The sequence below is a fragment of the Psammomys obesus genome, unplaced genomic scaffold (genome assembly GCF_907164565.1).
Source record: "Psammomys obesus unplaced genomic scaffold, mPsaObe1.curated_primary_1811, whole genome shotgun sequence".
Lineage (NCBI taxonomy): Eukaryota > Metazoa > Chordata > Mammalia > Rodentia > Muridae > Psammomys > Psammomys obesus.
In genome coordinates this window covers 17326434-17348396 of record NW_026585504.1, presented here as the reverse complement: position 1 = coordinate 17348396, position 21963 = coordinate 17326434, and the positions used below count along the sequence as shown (strand labels likewise).

At 41.1% G+C, this 21963-nt stretch overlaps 1 protein-coding gene across 4 annotated transcripts in view; it reads right to left on the bottom strand.

Annotated features, from left to right (window-relative positions):
* The window catches only part of Fsip1 (fibrous sheath interacting protein 1), a 117652-nt gene that overhangs the window by 86983 nt on the left and 8706 nt on the right, over positions 1 to 21963 (bottom strand). For all 4 annotated transcript variants that reach the window (XM_055598437.1, XM_055598591.1, XM_055598514.1 and 1 more), the window contains 4 exons: positions 8679 to 8780; positions 7614 to 7726; positions 6851 to 6961; positions 2357 to 2515 (listed from right to left, as the gene is read on the bottom strand). In XM_055598437.1, the coding sequence (XP_055454412.1) occupies positions 2357 to 2515; positions 6851 to 6961; positions 7614 to 7726; positions 8679 to 8780 (485 nt within the window). The remainder of the gene's footprint in view (positions 1 to 2356; positions 2516 to 6850; positions 6962 to 7613; positions 7727 to 8678; positions 8781 to 21963) is intronic.

Genomic DNA, 21963 nt, shown 5'->3' with positions numbered 1-21963 from the left:
TACAGTAAGCCCTCATTAATTTTTGTTGAATTGTTTTGAAAGTAGAAACTTAAGAGACTGGGAAGATGGTTCAGCTGTTGAAAGTACGTGCTGCTTTTGCAAAACACTCAAGAGTGCCTCACAGCTGCCTGCAACTCCAGCTTCAAGGCTCTGATGCCCTCTCCTGGCCTCTGCTAGCATCTGCATGCACATGCACACACACAAACACAAATAAGGCTTTAAGTAGGAACTTATACTCCATTTAAAAGACATTCTTCTAAAGATTCATGAAGAAAAACTACTGATGAGCCTAACAGTCTTCAGAAGAATGAAAATAAAGTGATTCAAATGCTAAGTGTTTGTGCTCAATGACAGACTGGAACCCATTCATTCACCGCCTACATGGAGATAAAGAGCTATGCATTCTTCTCAGTGCTCTTACTCAGAAGATGTCACAATCCAAAAATAATTAACCCAAAATCATTTGCCAGGTTTGTATTTCTACATGAAAGTTGAGTGTGCAGTGCTGGCTTGAGCTAGAAGCTCCAGGAGGAAACTGAACACACGTCCAAATGATAGACTGTTTTGCATGGGAAAAAAAGCATCAATTTCTTCTTTTCAGCCACTGGTATGTTCCTGTTCTGTTCATGCATTCAGTGGAAATCCCAAATGCAGTTTTCTCTTTTCTTTGTTTAAAAAAAAAAAAGTGCTATTTCACATAAAACTGTATGATCTCAGTGTACAACCAAAGTCGTCCATTGATTTTTTTTTTCCTTTTCTTATGTTTCAAATAATTTATGTAAACTCTGAAAAATGTGATTTAGATGATGATAAAAGCTAGCAAAGACTCATAGCTTATCTGATGTTCTTAGGCCTGAACAGATCTCTGAATTCTCAACCTTGTTCAAGAAGAATGCCTGACAGCCATGACAAGGACAGCTTGTCTTCAGGAACACCGAAGCTTTAGCTCACAGCTCTGCTAGGAATGCATCCACAAGTCAGATGAAAGAGGAAAAGAAAGAAGGGACCTCTGGGCAGTTTTATGGTCCATCTTACCTGTCTCTTACCGAAAAGCAAAACTTAGTGAAACAAGCAAAACGCACTCTAGTAACTTGTGTCAAAGACCCAGGGCTCATTCATTTACAGTGCAAGTTCCAGTCCTCTCTTTCCAGGAACTCTGACCCCAACCCAGCAATTAGTGTTGGGAACAACACCTCTACCTCAAGGGTTAGGAATGGCCCCTCTTGGTCCTTAGAAGCTGCAACAGCTCCCCAAAGGTGCCGCCCATACTGGACGGCACAGAACTTTGGGACAGTTCATTTTGACAGGCTCTTTGGCTGAGGTAGTTTCAAACTGGTCCATGTCCAGATCCCTAACCTTCAGTTAGCAGCTAGTATCTTCTAGAATAAACTTATTATAAGTTAGTGACACTTGAAGTTTTTGAAAAACAAAAACAAAACAAAACAAAAAAAAAGCTCCACAGTCATCAGTAACTATGAAAATTGATTTGGTGAGACTTATAAAGCTGGAAGAGAGATAGCAAAATCACACACATACACACACACACACACACACACACAAACCAAGACACTTTCTCTTCATACTACCACCCAACCCCCACAAAAGAGACCTTTGGAACTGGAAGGTAGAGGCGCAAGGAAGGAACCTCACTGTGTAAAGCGCTGTCCTTCCTTCTCTGTTCTCTACACTTTGTAAGAGAACTTTGGAAGGAGCCATTCCCACTTATTGCAAAGCTGCCAGAGACACTATCACAGTAAAGCTTCATTCTTGCTACTAAGGGAGTCAGAAGAACATGACAGAGTAAGGGCCCATGACTGGCTCTGCTCACATCTAATACCAAAGGAACAAGGAAAGGAAAAGTTGTCAGGGACTAATGAACACTATTAATTCTCTTCCTTCTTTCTAGTCATGATCAAGAACTATATTAAGCCATAAAGATATGAAAATATTAAAATAAGTAGCTTCTCAATTGCCCCATCCCAGCATATTCCCAACGGAAAGAAAAATGAATAGAAAGTAGAACTAACACAATGAACACACACGGCTGACAAAACTAAAATGTTTGCAGTTGTACTCACAAAAGAGCAATTGGGAAGAACCCTCTTCCGTTGATTAGAAAGCATGTGCAGTAGCTTTTGCATTAACCTCAACAGTCTGCATGTTATTGAGTTAAACAAACCATCATTTGGCCAGGCGTAGTGGTGCATGTCTTTAATTCCAGCACTTGGGAGGCAGAGACAGGAAGATCCCTGTGAGTTCAAGGCCAGCCTGATCTACCCAGTGAGTTCCAGGACAACCAGGACTACAAAGAGAGACCCTGTCTCAACTCCCTTGGCCCCCTCAAAACAAAATATACCTTATTGCTCTGACTTTCGAGTCTTGGAGAAAGGCTGAAGACGGTTGGAGAGACTACAGAGAATTCCTGAAGCTTTGTGTCAATCTCAGCAAGTTGCTGAGACACGGTGTCGGCAAGGGTATAGCCTTCTCCTGGGACCAGCCAACCACACTGATCGCCCTAAGAGGAAACCAAGGTTACCAGGTCATTCCCAGGCCACAATCGTTTCAGAACATTCCTTTTAGACAGAGCTCTCCATCAGAGCCCAGAGGGCTTACAAAACACAACACCACAGACCAGGGAGTAAAAGGTAAGCAAAGGTTACAGTTTTATTCTCTTCCCACCCCGTACAACGTGTCTACTGATGGTCTTTGTGGAGTGTCTCAGCCTCATAGACCAGTCCTCTTTCACATAATCACTCTTCCACTTTAGGAGAGAAAAAAACACAAAGAAACATGTTGAGAAGAAATAGCTTTAACCAATCATAAATAACGATATTTTCAAACTTTTTCCCAATAAACCAAAATAATTTGGTCTAAACTAGCCTTCATGCCCAAATAAATTTTGTCCCAAATCTTAATGCGTAGTGAACTACACTTACCTTAAGATATAAACAACCAATCACCACAGCCACTGAGCTGGCTCAGTGACTAAGTGCTAGTGCTGTTTCTGCAAAGGAACAGAGTTTGGGTCCCAGCACCTACATCAGGGAACTCACAACCGCCTACAGCTCCACCTCCAGGAGATCCAGTGCCTTCTTTTGGTCTCTGTGGCATACACACATACAGAGCATACATATATACACATACATAAAAATAAATCTTTAAAAAATAAGACCCGTTTATAGAACCCACTCAAAAACGTCCCACCAAACGGTTACTGCACATCAGTATTTACCGAGCAAAGGCAAATCAACCCAAATGTGCACAAAGTGTGCACCCAGGAGTTCTCAGACTCAGGGCAGCACAACTGAAACAACGTGTGAAAGGTGATAGGTTGGATGAGCCCAGTGAAATGGAGGACTCACTTTGTCAGCGGGTGGGGAGAGGCGGTACTCCCTCTTCTCTGCCTCATCTGGGGAGCCCAAATCCCTACACCCTCTGCTTCAGCAAGTACCTGGGATCCCTGGAGTGCCTTCCTATGCAATTGAGGTATCTCAGTACCTTAGCCCTTCAGCCAATGACAGTCACCCACCCTGGATTTCGCCCCCCCTCCCGAAAGTGCTACATAAACCTCCTTCACCTTGAATAAAACTCATCTGCATCCCAGAAGCTGATCCAGGAAGTTTTTTTCCATTTATGCTCACAGGCCACCAAACCCACAGTTCCTCCCCTCTGTTCCCTTGTTTATTAGGACCAGTGGCCAATGACCCCAGAAGTGAGGGAGGCTGCAGTGGTGCTCAGCTGTGGCATCTGCACACCAGAAACCTGACCTAATGTTTATTACATTGTTGTGTTTTTTTTCACAGTAAAATAATAATAATAACTGTAAAAAGCCTAAAAGTCTAAAATTACAAGGAAAGCAGTATTACCTAATTAGTCACAAATAAGAAACTGGTTTATTATAAAAACAGTTTATAAAACCACATAAAATTATAAAATTGATATAAACACTGACTGATCTAAGTGATAAATAATTACCAAAACTTAAATTATAGAATCAATGACTAAATAGCAATTAATTTAAAACTCTTGCCTGAGTGAAATTATTTTTAGTGAAGCTAGAGCTAAAGGAACCTACTGATGAAACCCAACAGAAACACTGATGTCCAGGCACCAGGCAATTGCAGCAAGAAATTTCATATATTAAACGGAAGGTAGCATTGTCTGGTGCTGCCTGTCTAGAAAGCACCACCTAAACACTGTTGGCCTGTGTGGGAAGCATAAACTTTCTGGCTTGCAGGAGGCTCACCTCCCTGAGATAGAAACCATAGATGACCTCTGTAACCCCCTTTCCCATTTAGGTTCAAGCAGGTAGCTTAGTGACCCCCTAGCCAGGCTCATCCACTCACTTGTATAAAAGTGAGTAGTCTGGGAGGTAACCTAGAACCCATGCACAGATGTGACCCATGACAGCTCAGTCTCCAAGTGGGTTCCCTAGTAAGGGGTACAGGGGCTGTCTCTGACACGACCTCAGTGGCTGAGCTCAGTGTCATCAGTCTCCAGCCTCCGCAGTCACACACGTGGACGTACACACACACGGCACTACACAGTCACTGGGTACATACACAATTAAAAAAAAATAACTCCTAAACTACAAGAAACATACTGTTTCAATGGTTTAAAAAAAGCCTTTACCTTTTTAGTTTCAAAGACAGAAACTAAAATTTCTGATGATTTCAACATACCTACGATGAAAAAAAAAAAGAGAGAGAAAACCAATCCTAGAGAAAACCAATCCTACCACAGAAAATAGTCTAGTCAAAATGTGAGATTTTAGGACTATTTCTGACGTTGAGGGATAACAACAATACCAGGTCAGAAATAGGACTGGATTCCCAAAGAATAGGAGAGAAAAATAGTAAATGAATTAAACAGATCAAATATTACCATTAAAATAGATAATTTGAGCCAGGCGTGGTGTCGCATACCTTTAATCCCAGCTCTCTGTGAAAAAAACAAACCTACTCCATTTTGAATTGGGCTGCATGTTAAACCTTAGGTTTCCATTTCCCAGAAAGGTACCACAGGCTTCTTGGAGACCACTGAGGACAGGCATCCAATCAGTGATGGATCTAGCCAGAAACTAAGTCAGTCAAACAAAGAAAAGTCCTTATGAGGTAATCCTCTCTCTCTCCAAAGCAAGAGCCAGGCCTACTCGGAGTCACATAGCCTCCATGAGCACCAGCCAGTCCCAGTCGGAGTCAGACAGCCACAGTAGAAATTCCCCTAAAGCCTTTAACGAGCCTGCACGCTCACTTCAGGGATGCCATGTTGTCTGAATGGTCAGCCCCTGCATGCGAGTTGTTTCTTCAGAATAAACACTCTTTGAGTCTGGGGTCTTCCTTCAGTGTTTCTTGGACCCTTATTAGGAGACAGATCTCTGTGAGTTTGAAGCCAGTGTGGTCTACAAAGTGAGTTCCAGGACAGCCAAGGCTACACAGAGAAACCCTGTCTCAAAAAAAAAAAAAAAAAAAAAAAAAACACATACACACACACACACAAACACACACACACACAATTTGAAGTCAGGAAATGTTCCAAATATTATCAGTAATCATTCCAAATAGCAGCAAAAAATCATTATAAATAACAAAGATATTGCTTGAATTGATATTATAAAGTTTAAAACATGCAAGGGATAAAACATAAATATTAAGCCAATAGGCCAAAAGCAGTATTAATCACAAATACGTATTTTCAAAGCATAACAAGAAAAGTTGAGAGAGAGGCCACATACTGCCAGCCAGACAACAGAAAGGGACTTGCCCGCCTTTATAGTTAATAACAAAGCTGAAAATGAGGCCTTGGAATCTAATTCCACCCCATGGCTTTTAATAAAATAGGAGGATTGCTATAACTAGCAAAGCAGAAGTAACCTCAGAATCTCACGGTGCTTATCAGTGTGTTTCACCCAGCCCTCACCCCTGGCACCCATAGGACCCCCAGAGCTTGTAATCTCTAAGGCTCTGCCATTTGCTTTGGATTTGGAGCAGGGGTGACATTATGTCTGGCCACACAGAATTTTCCCAAGGAATTAATTGTTGACATTAAACACGTTTCCCATTTAAAAATCTGTTTTTCTAGCTTCCCTCAAAAAAAAAAAAAAAAAAATCCTGGCAGCCAGGGTATTCATGGAGCTAAGGCCCCATGTTCCCCGGCAAGTCCTCCCCTCAGGCCACAGCTATCACTGCGTTTACTGCTCTTGAACCTGCGGCAAACACTCTCCTCTGCATCTGACTGGGCTGGGCTCCCATTTGGCTGCAGGCTATCTGACACACAAACAGATAGCAGATGGAGGGGATGTGGGCAGGGCCCAGAAGCACAGGTCCTATCATACCCTTGGTTCAGCAGAGGAAAATAAAAATCAGGCCAGAGTGCCAAGCGCTCCAGGTAACACAGGAGGACATCATTCTCTGCGGGAATAGAAAGCAGGCCTCCATAACATGGCAACTCCACAGCTAACAGCGGAGAGAAGGCCGCTGCACTCTGGAGGGACATCTGCCGTTACTCCTACAGCAGCGGTCTCACCCCCGCTCTCCAGGAAACTGGACGGTGAAGACTAACTGGGCAGGAGCAGAATAGCATCCCAGAGGATTATAAAGGCCACACTAAAATACTGTGAAGCCAGAGCGGATGAAAAGAGGGCACAGGAAAACACATTCTTATGGCATCTGTAACTATACCTAGCATGCCACTTCAGAGTCACTGAACTGACCAAGAATAATTTGAAAGCGTTAGGATTTGTAATGCAGAGAATGTCTTCTAACTAGAAAGATGGTAAAACTGTGCTAAGAACTTGATGACACAATAAAGATTATGAAAAGTAAAGTCCTTGACAATCAAGTTAATATACCTCAGAACTGGACAGTCCTGAATCTGTGTCATCCAAGCCTCTCAGGAGTTCATCCAGCCTCTTCTTCTCCCTGTCAATCATAACCACTGGGCTTCTTGAACTCTTGGCCAACTACAAGATGTATAAGTAAGAAAGTTACACATGCAGTGCAATATGCAGTCCAGTAGAAGTAAATGAGTATTCTACAAAACAGACACACTAAATTAAAACCTGAAATTTTGAAAGAAATAGAATAGGATAGGAGAAGAGCAGTGCAAAATGGGAGACGTGGTATAATTAGGCTAGAAAGCAGTGAGGATAAGTAATATTTCAAAAAGCTTTTCTTTTGTTTATATATATACTAAAGCAATTACCCACACGTTCATCTTGACAAAAGATGTATTTCAAGACCCTAAATGGCTGAGATGTCTCAGTGGGTAAGAGCACTTGCTGTGCAAGCATGAGGACATGAGTTCAAATCCCAAATACCCATATAAAAAGCTAGGTGGGCACCTATAACCTCAAGAGTTGTCAAGAGGATTTCTGAGGCTTAGTAGCCAAAGGCCTCACTCCCGGGCCAGTGAGAGACCCTGCCTCAAAGAAGTGAGACAGAGTGGCAGAGCAGGACACCTGACCTCCTCCTCTGGCCTGTGCACCCGCATATGCACACAAACACGTGCTCTACCCACATTCACACACAAAGACACACACAAAAAAAATTACTACGACCCTTTCTGCTACTGGCTTACCCCACATTCTGTCTCTTGAATTGTGAGAGACCCACCTCAATGTTTCGCTTAATAAAGTCCTGGCTGTGTTTACTCCTAGGCTCAATCCTTTCTGTATTCCTTTCTGTTTTGACCAATGGCTCAATTTTTTCCACATCACAGGTAAAATCTAGTATTGAAAAGGTTCAAAATGATCTCATGATTACAACTGTGAATCACACTAAAAAATTCACTTTAAGTATACATTAAAATGTAATTTAGAAACACACACAGAGGAACGAATTTTTAAATTCTAGACCCAGAAACGTAATATGGACTTTTTCTTTCATTTATGTTTATTTTCTCCCCATCTTCTCTAAGCCAAATTTCTATCTGCTACAACCTACTTTTTAAAATAATTTCTAATTAAAATACAATTACATCATTTCCCCTTCTCTTTCTACCTCCAACCTCTTCCCCAACCAGGTATTTGTCTTCCTCTCTTTCTCTCTCAAATCATGGCCTCTTTTCCTTTAATTGTTGAGACATATGTATCATAAATGCATATATAAATGTAACCTGTTCAGTCTGCATAAAGTTACATTTACGATGTTATTTCAGGGCTGACCACTAGGTATTGGATAACCAATTGGAAGGCTCTTTCCTGAAAATAACCTATTTCTTCCTCTCTCCCAACCAGTCAAAATGCAGAAAACAGATAAAGGTGGAGTATTTAACCCCAAAAGATACATCTATGAGACAGTTCCTGCACTGTTGGGAAGAGGAAGCAGAACGACTGTAGAAGCCAGAGGATTAGGGGGTCTGCAGCCTACTTTTTCAAAGCTCCGGTAAGAGAATGCAATAATGAAGTTCCGGCAAGTAACTTCAACATGGATCAATTCCCAAAGGATTATGTGCCATGTTGGTAGGGGCAGGGGTGAACCTAGGGCCTTTCATGTGCAAGGCAAGTTCTCTGTCATTGAGCTACATCCTCAGCCCTTGCACCTCACCTTGAGCTCTAGCTACTACCTCTTACCTGGCCACTACTCTAAATTATACCAAGACCCCTTCATCCACAGCAAATTTGTATACAGCCAGCATCCCCTTGTGGCAATCTATATAATCACACAAATTAAACATACCCTTCTTGACATTCTTTGCATGCTTTTCGTAAGTTTCTATAGGAATCTGAGTGTGAAACACTGAGAAAAGGGTATCTTCAAATTCACAGCGCACAGGCTCTACTATAAAAGAAAAAAAAAGGACTTGTTCAATCTACACAAAATAAAGTTATCTACACAGTTGCTTTAAGGAAGAGAGAGGATTGAAGGGTCGTTCTGCTATTCCTCAATCCCCTCTATACACATGAACTGTTAAAAAAAAAAAGTCAGTGTCACTCCCAAGTTGAAATGGCAATCATCTTCACATGCACCACGAAAACGGACTGCAGAGGATGGCCAGACAGCACTGCCCTAGACACTCGAGCGCACACAAGAGCATCACCGCTCTCCAGAGATGACCTGTGCAGGCCACAGAGGTAGCACAGACAGCAGGCACACCCGGTAACAGAATCATCCCCCTTATTCCAGGCCTTCAGGTTGAAGATTTTAAACGTATGCTCAGCCATTAACGGAATGTCTTTGAGTAAGGTATGGTGGCGAATACCTACGATTCAAGGAGGCCCAGGAGTTTGAGTTCAAGGTCATCCTCTGAAATACAGCAAGTTCAAGGCCAGTCTGGGCTGCATAAGACTTTGTCTTAAAAAAAAAAAAAAAGACACAACATACAAAATGGCTCTGGGAAGCCAAAGCACTCGTGAAAGCCTGATGACCTGAGCTCCATCCCAAGTAAGGTGGAGGGAGAGAACTGACTCCACAAAGTGCTCTGACTTTCACACATGAGCCATGGCATGCTCTCCCACCTACCTATGTGTACATGTACACACACACACACACACACACACTTTTTTTTTTTTTAAGAAAGAGTACATTTTGGAGACTTACGGAAGTTTGTGTTCTTCTCTTGTCATTTCTTCTCTTGAGCTAAACTCTATGAAGGAAGGAGGACCATTGCATTGTTCAGCATTTTTCGTTTAACTGTGATTTTTTTTTTTTAAATGTTCTCACATCAGCTAATTCAATTACTGTATATCTATGTTCTGGCTAGTTTTAGGTCAACTTGACACAAACTAGAGCCATTCGAGAACCGGGGCTCTCGATTAAGCCGTTGTCTAAGGTCTGCTTACAGACAAGTGTGAGGGAAGGCGCAGCCCGCTGTGGGTGGTGCTATCCTGTGCGTGTGGTCCTGGATTCTACAAGGCAGCTTGAGCAAGCCAGGAGGAGAAGGCAAGTAGGTAGCACTCCTCCATAGCCTTACCTCAGTTCCTGCATCCAGGTTCCAGCCCTGCCTGAGTTCCCGCCCTGACTTCCCTTGGTGATGGAACTGTCCCTGAAAGTGCAATTGAAATGAACCCTTTCCTCCCCAGGGTGTTTTTGGTCATGGTGTTCTCCCACGGCAACAGAAAACCAAGACAATCTTCAAAATCAATTTTCTCTGTGCCTTAATATAATATGTTGAATCTGCCAGTTTGTACCACAGAAATCTTTTGTTTTAAAAAGCATGGCATGCATGGTGGTACATGTTCTTAATCCCACCACTCACCAGAAGCAGATGGATCTCTGGGTTAGAGGACAGCCTGACCTGCATAGAGTTTTCCAGGACAGCCAGGGCTACACATTCAGACTCTGTCTCAAAGCAAAACAAAACAGATCACATGCTATCATGAAATTAAAAATGATAACTTGTTTTTCATGAAAATTAAACATTTTGGGACTGAAAAGATGGCTCAGTTGGTAGCACCTCAGTTCAATCTCTAGAACCCATGCAAAAAAAAAAAAAAGTCAGATGTGGAAGTGCATATTTGTAACCCCAGCTTTGGGGAGACAGAAACAGAAAGATCCATGAGACTCACTGGCCAATCAGCCTTGCTGAATCGTTGAGCCTCAGGTCCCAGTCACAGTCTCTAGTTCCAAAAATCAATCAATCAATAAGTAAGGTTGGCAGCTCCTGAGGAACAAATGATGACTAGCTGTAACTGTCCACTTGACACAACCTAGAATCACCTGGGGAAAGAGCCTCAAAAGGGGTTCTCTACATAGGATGGGCCTGTGAGCATGTTTGTGGAAGACTGCCTTATATTAACTCATGTGAGAAGGCCAAGTCCACAAAGGGCAGCACCATTCCTTAGGCAGGGTGTGGAGAGCGAGCGGCAGGGGGTTAAGCTGCATTGTCATGTTTTCTCCTTGGCCTTTACCTTGACAAAGAAAGGAGGAAGTTTTGCCAAATTCCTTGAAAGCTTGTCTGTGTGACCTTGGACCATAACTGCTTTAGGGAATTAGTTTTAGAATGGGACTTTATCTGCTATAGTGAGGTAGTTTTTGAAATGGAAGTTGGGCGGTTCCATGAACCTTTTCTTTTTGAATTAATGAGACTTGTCTTTGCTCTTACCTATAAAAAATGAACCCTGGAATAAACCCAGGCTGCTTCAATCATACTGACAGCCCTCTCAGGCCATCCCGTGTGTAGTGTGATTTGTTTTAATTATTTTAAATCCTCACTCCCCACCCAGTTAAACTCCCCATACTGTTAGACTCTGCCAGCAGACTCTGGCAGTTTGGCACTAGAACCAGGGACCTGGGATATGGGGAAAGCAGTGAAGGACACCGCGGTGTTGATAAGCTCAGATCATAAAGGGGTGCGGTGAGTAAAACTGAGAGTAAAAATGGGACAAGGCAGTAGTGTTGTGTTTTTTGTATGGTCTTCAATTAGAGACAGTCTGTTTCTGTGGCACAAGACAAAGAAAGTGAGGAGGAAAGACAAACAGGAGGCTTCAAAACAAAATAGGATTAAACCATCGGCTCCTCCTGAAGAGTTCTATGTCTCTTCTGATGATGATAATTCTTTGCTAGAAGAAGACTCTGAAGATGACTCAGATCCTGACGAGGTTGCAGGGCTGGAGGATTCTGAGAGATATCCTCTGGATTCAGGCTATGAGTGTTAAAAAACTTGAGCCTTGGCAAAAAGAAATTAATAAGCTGGAATGGGGCTTGGAGGAAATGAACAGAAAAAATGGAGAATTAATGATTAGGGAAAATAAGGCTCAATCCCCCATTTCAACTCCATCATTGATTGCAGGCGTGGGCCCTCCTCCTGGGACTACAACAGCAGCAGTGGCCCAAAAGACAAGGGGACTTTTTCTTTTGTACAGGCAACTGTATTCCCTTTGCAAGTTTCTTTACAAGAGGTTAGGCAGAATGGAGAAGATATCACTGAGTTTTATGGTTTTCCAGTGCTAGAGCAGCCTGATGGACAGGGTAATAAGGTGAGAGTCCATGCTCCTATTTCTTTTAAACAATTAAAAGAATTAAAAACTGCATGCTCTCAATATGGTCCTACAGCACCTTTTACTCAAGCTCTGTTAGAATCCTTGTCTATTGAGGCCCTCTGCCCAGGGCACTGGAAGAAATTAGCAAGAGCATGTTTATCAGGAGGGGATCATTTATTATGGGAGCCTTACAACCTGGACTACCTACCCCTTCTGCTATACCCAAAGATACTTTTAAGATTATACTAGATTTAAAAGATTGTTTTTATACTATTCCTCTTGCTCCTGAAGATTGTAAAAGATTTGCTTTTAGCATGTCAACAGTAAATTTTAAAGAACCTATGAGAGGTATCATTGGCTTGTACTACCTCAAGGTATGGTAAACAGTCAAACCTTATGTCAAAAATTTGTGGCCCAATTAGACAAGCATATACTTCTGTGTATATTATTCATTATATGTATGATATTTTATGGGCTCACAAAAATGACGGGATTTTATTAAGTGCTTTTGCACACTTACAAGCTTTGAAATATCTATTTAGTAGTTGCACCAGAAAAGGTGCAGACTGAGCCACCTTATTTGTATTTGGGACATAAATTATACCCTCAGACTATTATGCCTCAAAAAATTCAATTAAGGAAAGACAACCTAAAAATTTTAAATGATTTTTAAAAGTTGTTAGGTGGTATTAAATGGCTTAGACGCCATTTGAAATTAACTACAGGAGAGCTGAAACCACTTTTTGACATTTTAAAAGGAGAGGCTGATCCTTTGTCAAAAAGGGAACTTACCAAAGAATCTCGTGATGCTTTGCAAAAGATAGAATTAGCTATTAAAAAGCAACATGTTTAATATATTGATTATTCAAAAAAATGGGTGCATATATTTTGGCTACTGTTCATACTCCCACTGATGTATTGTGGCAAGAAGGACCATTATTTCAGTTGCACTTGCCTGTTTCTCCTGTGTGAGTTTCCTGTGCGAGTTCTAACACTGTATTATGAAGCAGTGGCTACTTTAGTTCAAATGGCTCACATAGAATCTCGCAAGTATTTTGGTAGAGAGCCTTCCTTTTACCAAACAGCAAGTAGATTGGTTATTTCAAGCACATTATTGGGCCATAGCTTTTGTTCATTATTTAGGATGTATTGACAATCATTATCCAAAAGATAAATTACTTCAATTTTCCAATGAGCATGCTTTTGTATTTCCTAAAATAATTAAACAAAAGCTATTACCTCAAGTTCCAACAGTATTCACAGATGGATCTTCAAATGGAAAGCTGTATATATAGGGCAAGGACAAACTTTTGTTTTGTAAACATTGCCAGCCTCAGCTCAAGTTGTAGAATTGCAAGCTGTGGCTGCAGTCTTTAAAAATATGGCTTTTACTTCTTTTAACTTATACACTGATTGCCATCATATTGCTAAGGCTTTGCAAGTCCTAGAGACTGTAACATATGTTGATATGGCTAATAAGCAAATACAAGATCTATTTAGAAAGATACAACAAAGTATTCGGAGCTGTGTGCAGCCTTGTTATGTAGGGCATATTAGAGCTCATTCAGGGCTTCCTGGGCCTCTAACTTTAGGGAATGATTTAGCAGATCAAGCCACACATTTGGTTGGGTTAACTCAACAAGAATTGGCTCAGAAATCTCATGCCTTACATCAACAAAATAGTCAGAGCTTAAGAAAACAATTTAATATTACCAGATAAGCCACCAGACAAGTTGTAAGATTATGTTCTTCTTGTCCTGAACATTTTAATGTACCTCAATATGGTATCAATCTTAGAGGCTGGACTCCCAATCATTTGTGGCAAATGGACGTAACTCATGTCCCAGAATTTGGAAACTGAAATATGTTCATGTAACAATTGATACTTTTTCAGGATTTATCACGGCAACTCCCTTAGCAGGAGAAGCCACCAAACATGTTATAAGTCATTGCTTAAAATGTTTTGCTACAATTGGTAATCCTTCCATTATAAAGACTGATAATGGCTCTGGATATGGATATACGAGTCAAGCTTTTCAGCGGTTTTGTGCGCAAATGAATATAAGTCATAAAACGGGTATTCCATATAATCCTCAAGGCCAAGGAATTGTAGAACGTGCCCATGGATCTAAGAACCAATTGCAAAAAATAAAAAAGAGTTATATCCCCAAACACCACAGAATTATATTAATCATGCTCTTTTTTATTTTAAATTTTTTGAATATGGATCTACAAGGCCATTCTGTGGCTAATCGATTGTGGCATCCTAATACCAAAGATAATTATGCCCAAGTAAAATGGAAAGATCCGATTACTGGAATATGGCAGGGCCCTGACCCCGTATTACTATGGGGAAGACAGTATGTCTGTGTCTTTCCACAGGACGCGGAATGAGCCAGATGGATCCCAGAAAGGCTGGTGCGATTTGCAGGAAATGTTCCCCAGAAGGAGGATGTTCTGGCTGTAGACAATCGTGAATTCTGTCCTGACGGTGAACGGAGAGCTGTATTGGACTTATGCTCCTGACTCGCCTTTGTTTCATTCTGCTCAGGGGAGAAGATATTGTGCAGATAAACCTTTTAGATATAAAATGACTGGACTTGATTAGTCTGATAATCAGAATTTTCAACAAAATCGGGAAGAATGGGAAAAAAGACTGACTATGGGACTTTGGTCTGCTGAATCAGACCATAACAAGCTTGCTTCAGAAACTCTTGGGAGGCCCTATAACTGCCTATGTATATTCTCCTTATGTTTTGTTGTTTGGAAATGTTAACAAGATTCAAACTTTACCGTTTCTTGCCATCAATGTAAACTAACAAACTGTATTTCTAAGCTTTCAAATGGACAGCAAGTTCTGGTTGTTAGATAGCCTTTTATTATGGTTACTGTGAATGTTTCTCAGGCTTGGTATTCTAATAAGGGATTTTGAGTGCTAGAAACAGACCTAAAAGAATGGTTGGATTAATTATTGCAGTTATTATGGTCTTCATGGTCATCTTTTTATGTCACTTTTATAGGACTTGGCTTATTACTCTTAGGAGCATGCCCCCTACAAGGAATAATTAAAACCTTCATCAGGCCTTCTGGAATGTTAAAGCTGATCTGCATAAGTTTAAACTCCAGCGGCTACCCTAGCAGAGATTGGTAGTTAAAGATGAGTAAGATTTCTCTCAGGTGTATTCAACCTAAGACATGGCATGAATGATGGAATTCATGCACCAATGATGGATAAGACTATATCTTACAAGAGAGACAACCTAAAACAGGCACAATCTTCTGCCCCATAGCTCTTAAATTGTGGTCAATTTTTAAAAACTAAAAGAGGGAGACCTGTGGAGAGCTGCCCATTAAGCTGCATTGTCATGTTTTCTCCTTGGCCTTTACCTTGACAAAGAAAGGAGGAAGTTTCACCAAATTCCTTGAAAGCTTCTCTGTGTGACCCTGGACCATAGCTGCTTTAGGGAATTAGTTTTAGAATGGGACTTTATCAGCTATGGGGAGGTAGTTTTTGAAATGGAAGCTGGGCATTTCCATGAACATTTTCTTTTTGAATTGATGTGGCCTGTCTTTGCTCTCACCTATAAAAAATGAACCCTGGAATAAACCTAGGCTGCTTCAGTCATACTGACAGCCCTCTCAGGCCATCCCGTGTGTAGTGTGATTTGTTTTAGTTATTTTAAATCCTCACTCCCCACCCAGGTACTGTTCGACTCTGCTGCCTTTTTTAAAAAATCATTTGCCACCAGAGCATAAAGAATGAAAACCAATGACCCCACATGTGGAATGCAGACATGTGACAAGACAATCCAAAGGCAAGGCAAATGTATAAAACAATCTCATCAAATAGAAACACATGAAAAGGTGCCTGCTTAAACTCCCGAAACTCTTAACTCTGAAACATGAAGCCTATAGGACTAACGGCAACAGAGACTAAGTGTGAGAAATATATTGCAGGTGATCGAACTGTTTGTGTACCATGCAACGGCACAATTAAGGAAAGAGACAGGAGAGAGTGGGAACAAATTTCTCACTGTTGGAATACAGACAAGCAAGAGAGTTAAGCAGTAATGGTGCTGATGGAGTGCAGCCAGGCACATGAGTGTGTGTGAACTCGGTTTTAACTCACGCAGAGATGGCTACATATAAGCATATTTATAACATGTACATAATGGGTTAGTATATGCATGTATAGTTCTTTTCCCACAGGAAATTGCACCTGGCATCCAGATCCTGATGTCTAACCCCTTGTCCAGTGACAGGAATCAAGCTCCTTAGAGACAAAGCCTGGCAATAGAAACAAAACCAATCCCACAGTGACAGCAAAGGGTCAAAGAGACACAGGTAGCAACTAAGAGATGATGTAATGGTCAAAAATGAGAAAATGTGCCCAATACAATAAAGTAGTATTGAAATCTAACTCAAAGTATAAAATTAATATCCACTAATATCAACCTATTACTGACACAAATGAGTAAGTAAGAGAAAGAACAGGCAAATCTCCCCTGCAGAATAACTGGAAACAATGTAGGCCCACATTCTGCTTTCACTGAGGCAAAACATGTCTCACCATGCCCCAGGTAGAGCCCGTATGTAAGCGCTTCCTCATAAAGCTTATAGTTGGAAGAGAGGAAAATGGAGTGACTTTCCCATGGAAAACTCTGACGAAGGCTTCCTCAGCCGGGGGGGGGGGGGGTTAACATCAACAGGGTGATACATGTGTTAACACTGTGATGTAATGCAAATGGTACTTTAACACCTTCCTTCTCAGAGGAAATCATGAGATCAATTCCAACTGGCGGACATACTACAGAATGCCTGACCATTGTTCCTCAAAGCTGCCAAGAACATTACAAACAAGGGAAGTATGAGAAGCCTCCCTAAGACCAGACTATGGAAACATGAGGGCTAATGTAATGTAGTGTCCTGCACGGGATCCCAGGACAGGAAAAGAACACCAGATAAAAATTAAAGAAACATGAAGAAAGTTTCGCTTAATAAGACCATACATATACTGGTTCACTTCAAACATACCATACTCATGAAAGGTACTCCTGGTGGGATGGGTATATGGCAAAAACAAACAAACAAACAAACAAATGAAACAAACAAAAAAACCTCTGTATTGTCCTTTTAACCTTCTGTGAATTTGGAGTTGTGCTAAAATTTAAAAGCTTACTTTTTTCTTTCTTGGTTATTGTTTATTTGCTTTTGTTTGTATCTTCGTTTAAGACAGGGTTTCTCTGTGTAGCTTTGGCTGTTCTGGAACTCGCTATGTAGATCAGGCTGTTTCTGCCTCCCCAAGTGCCGGGATTAAAGGCATGCGCCACCACTCCCTAGCTCCTGCTTACTTCTTTTCTTATTACTTTGTTCTTATTATTCTTATTATTTTCTTATTCTTTTTATTCTTCAAGTAGGAAAAACAGAAACTAATTAGACATAGAGAGAAGACACACACTATGGAAAATTAGTATTAAAAGACTGATTTGAGATGCTTCGTTGGTGGATTATTGTTAATTGTGTATATAGAGACTTTAAGTCCAGAGTGAGGGAGTCCTGGCCAAACTGACTCCAGAAGAACCAAGAAACGGAGCATAGTGGACATGAAAGAAGCCAAGAAGAGTCAGAGAACTGCCTCCAAGACACAATCTGAGCCAGACAATTTGGTTTTTCCACCCACCACTCCCACCCCACACTAGAACATCCATGTAAGCTGACACTAATGTTCACACATACACACACATATGCACACACACACACAATCTAATCCTGCTGCTTATTTATTTATTATTTACTTATTTATTTGTGTATGTATGTTGGCATGCTTGTGCCGCAGTGTGCACATGAAGGTCAGAGGGCAAATTGAGGGAGTTGGTTCTCTCTTTCAGCCATATAGGTTCTGGGGATAAAACCTGTCAGCAAGCACCTTTACCCATGGAGCCATTTCTCTGCCTCTAATCCTGCTTTATAGAAACAAAACTTCTGAATAAATTCAGCCATTCAAATCAGTACCGATTAAAAGAATAATCTTCCATTAGCAAGAGGGGTTGACCAAGGAATAAGATTCATTATTTAAATCTATTAACTTAACAACATTAATTTTATTTTTAAAAAGTTCTAACAATTTAAATAGCTATTGAAATGGATTGAATTCAATCTCAAAAAGTAAGTCTATAGTTAGTGTTGGCAATGGCAACAGTGATTTTGAGACGACTTTAAGTCTAGAGTGAGGGAGTCCCGCCCAAACTGACTCCAGAAGGACCAGCAATTCAATAACAATGTTATTGGAATTAGCACTATCTTCTGGTTGACATGTCCAAAACTAACAAGATCCAAGGCACACAAACTAAAGATAATCAGAATGAATAAAATGATCTAGTTAAATATTAAATATTATGTAAGGCATAATTATAAACATAATAGAGTTAATCATAAATTTATAGAAAGTTACCATCTTTTCTCCATATCACTAAGAACTTGCAAAAATATATTGAAATAGTCACCAACTGAGATAGTAACAGCAAAGATATTATACAGATAATAGCAATGGATAGCATCTAATAAATATGCGAAACCTGTCAAAATTTTCTGGATTATGAATAACAGTATATGAAACACCATATTTGTTGTACTATTGTCTAGTAATCATGGAAATTACTATTTATTGAGTACGTACTACCAGTGTTAAGGGCCACAAGCAACCACATTGCAGGGACACAGAAGTAGCCTTCAGTGGAATTCAAATATTAAGAAACTTAAGAAGCCCAGCCAAAAGCAAGCAGGGATTAAGATATTCCAGGAAGTATTGTGAGTGATTTTAGAAGAAGATTCTCAGGCTCCAATGGCTCCTTCAGATGACAGACACTTGACCATCAACTTGTGGTCATGAGGAATACTAGCTGGAGCCACCTAGCCATCCTCTTCCAAAATGGCTGAAATTCTAAGAGTAGAAATGCTTTTTTCTTTCTTTCTTTTTTTTTAATATACCAGGTTCTGAGATAATTTGTTATGCAGTAATATACAACTAATACAACTACACCATAGGGATATATGGACAGCAGGAAGTCAAGATAAGAAGACTAAAACTATTCGAACAACCTGAGAGGAAAATGCTAAAGACTAGCCTCATAAGAGGGAAGAAAAAGGAGCCAGATGCAGGAGAAGCAGAACAGAGTCTCCTCAGAGGAACTGTCACTCCCAGAAGGTGATTACGAAGCATGAGGAACTAACTATACAATTTTAAGTCCCAGTCAAACTAGGGTCCTGAACTGCTGTTCAGTTCTGGAAGTTGTCTCCTGTGCCAATGAGTTCAAGGCTCTTCCCCACTTTTGCTTCTAACAGGTTTATTGTGTCTGGTTTTATGTTGAGGTCTTTGATCCACTTGGACTTTAATTTTGTGCAGGGTGATAAATATGGATCTATTTGCATTTTTCTATATGTAAACATCCAATTGGACCAGCACCATTTGTTGAAGATGCTGTTTTTTCCATTGTATGGTTTTGGCTTCTTTGTCAAAAATCAAATATCTGTAGGTGTGTCCCCTGAAAGACTCTACCCACTAGAGGATAGAAGCAGATGCTGAGATTCACAGCCAAACTTTGGGCAGAGCACAGAGAGTCTTATGGAAGATTGGGGGGTGCGGGGGGTGGAGAGATAAAAGATCCACAAGACCAACAGATCCAACAAATCTGTGCCCAGGGGAGCCTGCAGAGACTGATGCACCAACCAAGGACCATGCATGGAGAGGACTTAGACCCCCTGCTCAGATGAAGCACATAGGCAGCTCAGCCTCCGTGTGGGTTTCCTAGTAAGGGGAGCAGGGGCTGCTCTGACATGGATTTTTTGCCTACTCTTCGGATCACGTACCCCTGGCAGGCCACAGAACAAGAGAATGTGGCCAGTCCTGATAAGACTTGATAGGCTAGGGTCTGTTGGTAGGGGAGGAAGGCTCCCCCTTTCTGAGGACTAGAAGAGGAGAATGGGGGAAAAAGGAGGGAGAGTGGGACCTGGATGAGACAAGAGAGGAGGGCTAATATCGGGATGTAAAGTGAATAATTTTTTAAAAAAAAAATAAATTTAATTTAAAAGAAAAGAAAATAAACAGGTTGCAACCAGATGCTGCCACCTAGTGGAGGATGTACAAATACTGGGCACTTTCCTGGTCACAAGGGAGGGAAACACATGGGTCCTTATCTCCCTAATGACACTTACAGAAGCACTGTATTTAGTTAAAGATCATATGGGTAGATGTGAGCATGCCAGTTCACTTTTATGCCAACTTGAGACAAGCTGGGAAGAAGGAAATCCTAATAGAGGAAGCCTCTGTAGGCTTGGCCCGATTTCACATCCTGTGCTCTATAGCCCTACCTAGCTGCCTGCCTCAAAGCTCCTTTCTCTTCCAAGGCCCTTTTCTAGTTCTGTGATCGCCACATACTCTCTCTCCCACATAAAAACACACATCTGAGAATCTACGGTCGGCATATGAGAGCGAACTCATACTCTTTGTCCCTCTGAAGCTGGGATGCCTTATTGGAAATCACTTATTGTTCTCCAAACTTCATTTTTACTGCTGAATAAAACTCTATTGTGTGTACATTGTACATTTATTATCCGCCCACCTTTTGATGGACAGCTAGACTGCTTTCATTCCCTTGCCATTGTGACTAGAGCCTCAGCAAACATTAGTGTGTATAATACTTATGTTTACGTAAGTCTACGTAAACACATAAGCATTTCTATGGTAGGATATTCAGTCTTTGGGTAGATGCCCATGAATGGTGTCACTGGGCTGTAGGGTAGTTCTAGTTTTGGTTTTTGAGGGATTTCCACTCTGATTTCGGGGTGTCTTCAACAGTTTAAACTCCAGCCAGTAGTCGGAAACAGTCCCTCTCTGCCCCCATCCTCACCAGCACTTGCTGCCATTTGTTTTCTCAAGGACAGCTAATTCGACTTGGAGGAGGCAAGATGCCTAAGTTGTTTTAATGTGTACCTCTTTGATGATGAAGGATGTTAAACACTTTTAAAAATATTTACTGGTCTTTCGTATTTCTCCTTCTGAGAACTATCTATTCTCATTAAACTGCATCTCCCATTCTGTAGAATAGCTGCTCAATTTGTGGTTTCTTCTGTTGTGCTGAAAGATTTTTAACTTATACACATGCTTTTTATTGTGCATGTGCATATGTGTGGTACATGGAGGTCAGAGCGTCAGTTCTTCCAGCATGTGGGGTCTAGAGACTGAACTAGGCTCAGATGCCAAGCGCCTCTACTTGCTAAGTCTTCTTGTTGGCCCATCAAGCACTTTGAATTTCTCAAATCCCATTTGTCAATTCTTGGAGCTAATTTCTGTGCTGCCAGGGTTCCATTCAGAACATTCCTTTCTAAACCTATGTTCGAAAGTGTTGTCCTGACAGTTACAGTGTTCTGGGTTTTAAATTAGGGTCTTCGATCTGCTTTGACTTGATTCTTGTTGGGTGAGAGAGATGGCGGCAGCTTCATTCTTCCACAGATGGCTATCAAAACGGTTTCGCCAGGACCTTTTATTTAATAGGCTGTATTTTTCCAGCATATGTCTTATCACTTTAATTAAAACCAGTACAGACTTGGAGAAGTCCACTTACAAAGAAGTCCTTCAATACAGAACGGGCAATGCACACGGACTCTAGGAGAAAATTTTAGTACACCATAAACCCTAATGGCTCAAGTTCTGAGCACTCCGTGCTGGGCCCAGAGGAAACAAGCGTGAAGAAGCATTGCCCCTCAAACAACACCTTCACTCAGAACTCCACACTGAATCATGCATTTGCGGTTCTGAAATGTTAGACGTCCCCTTTGTAAAGGACAAAAGAAACCCAGCATTCTCAGAGAACTCGGAGAATCTCTTAGAGCATCCTGCTCACACAAAACTGGAATAGCACCTATGCGACATAGGGGAGGGAGTTCTGAGACTATCCTACTGCAAAGGAAGGGAGGGAAAGATGGAGGAAAACAAAGAGGAGAAGAAGAAGAAGAAGAAGAAGAAGAAGAAGAAGAAGAAGAAGAAG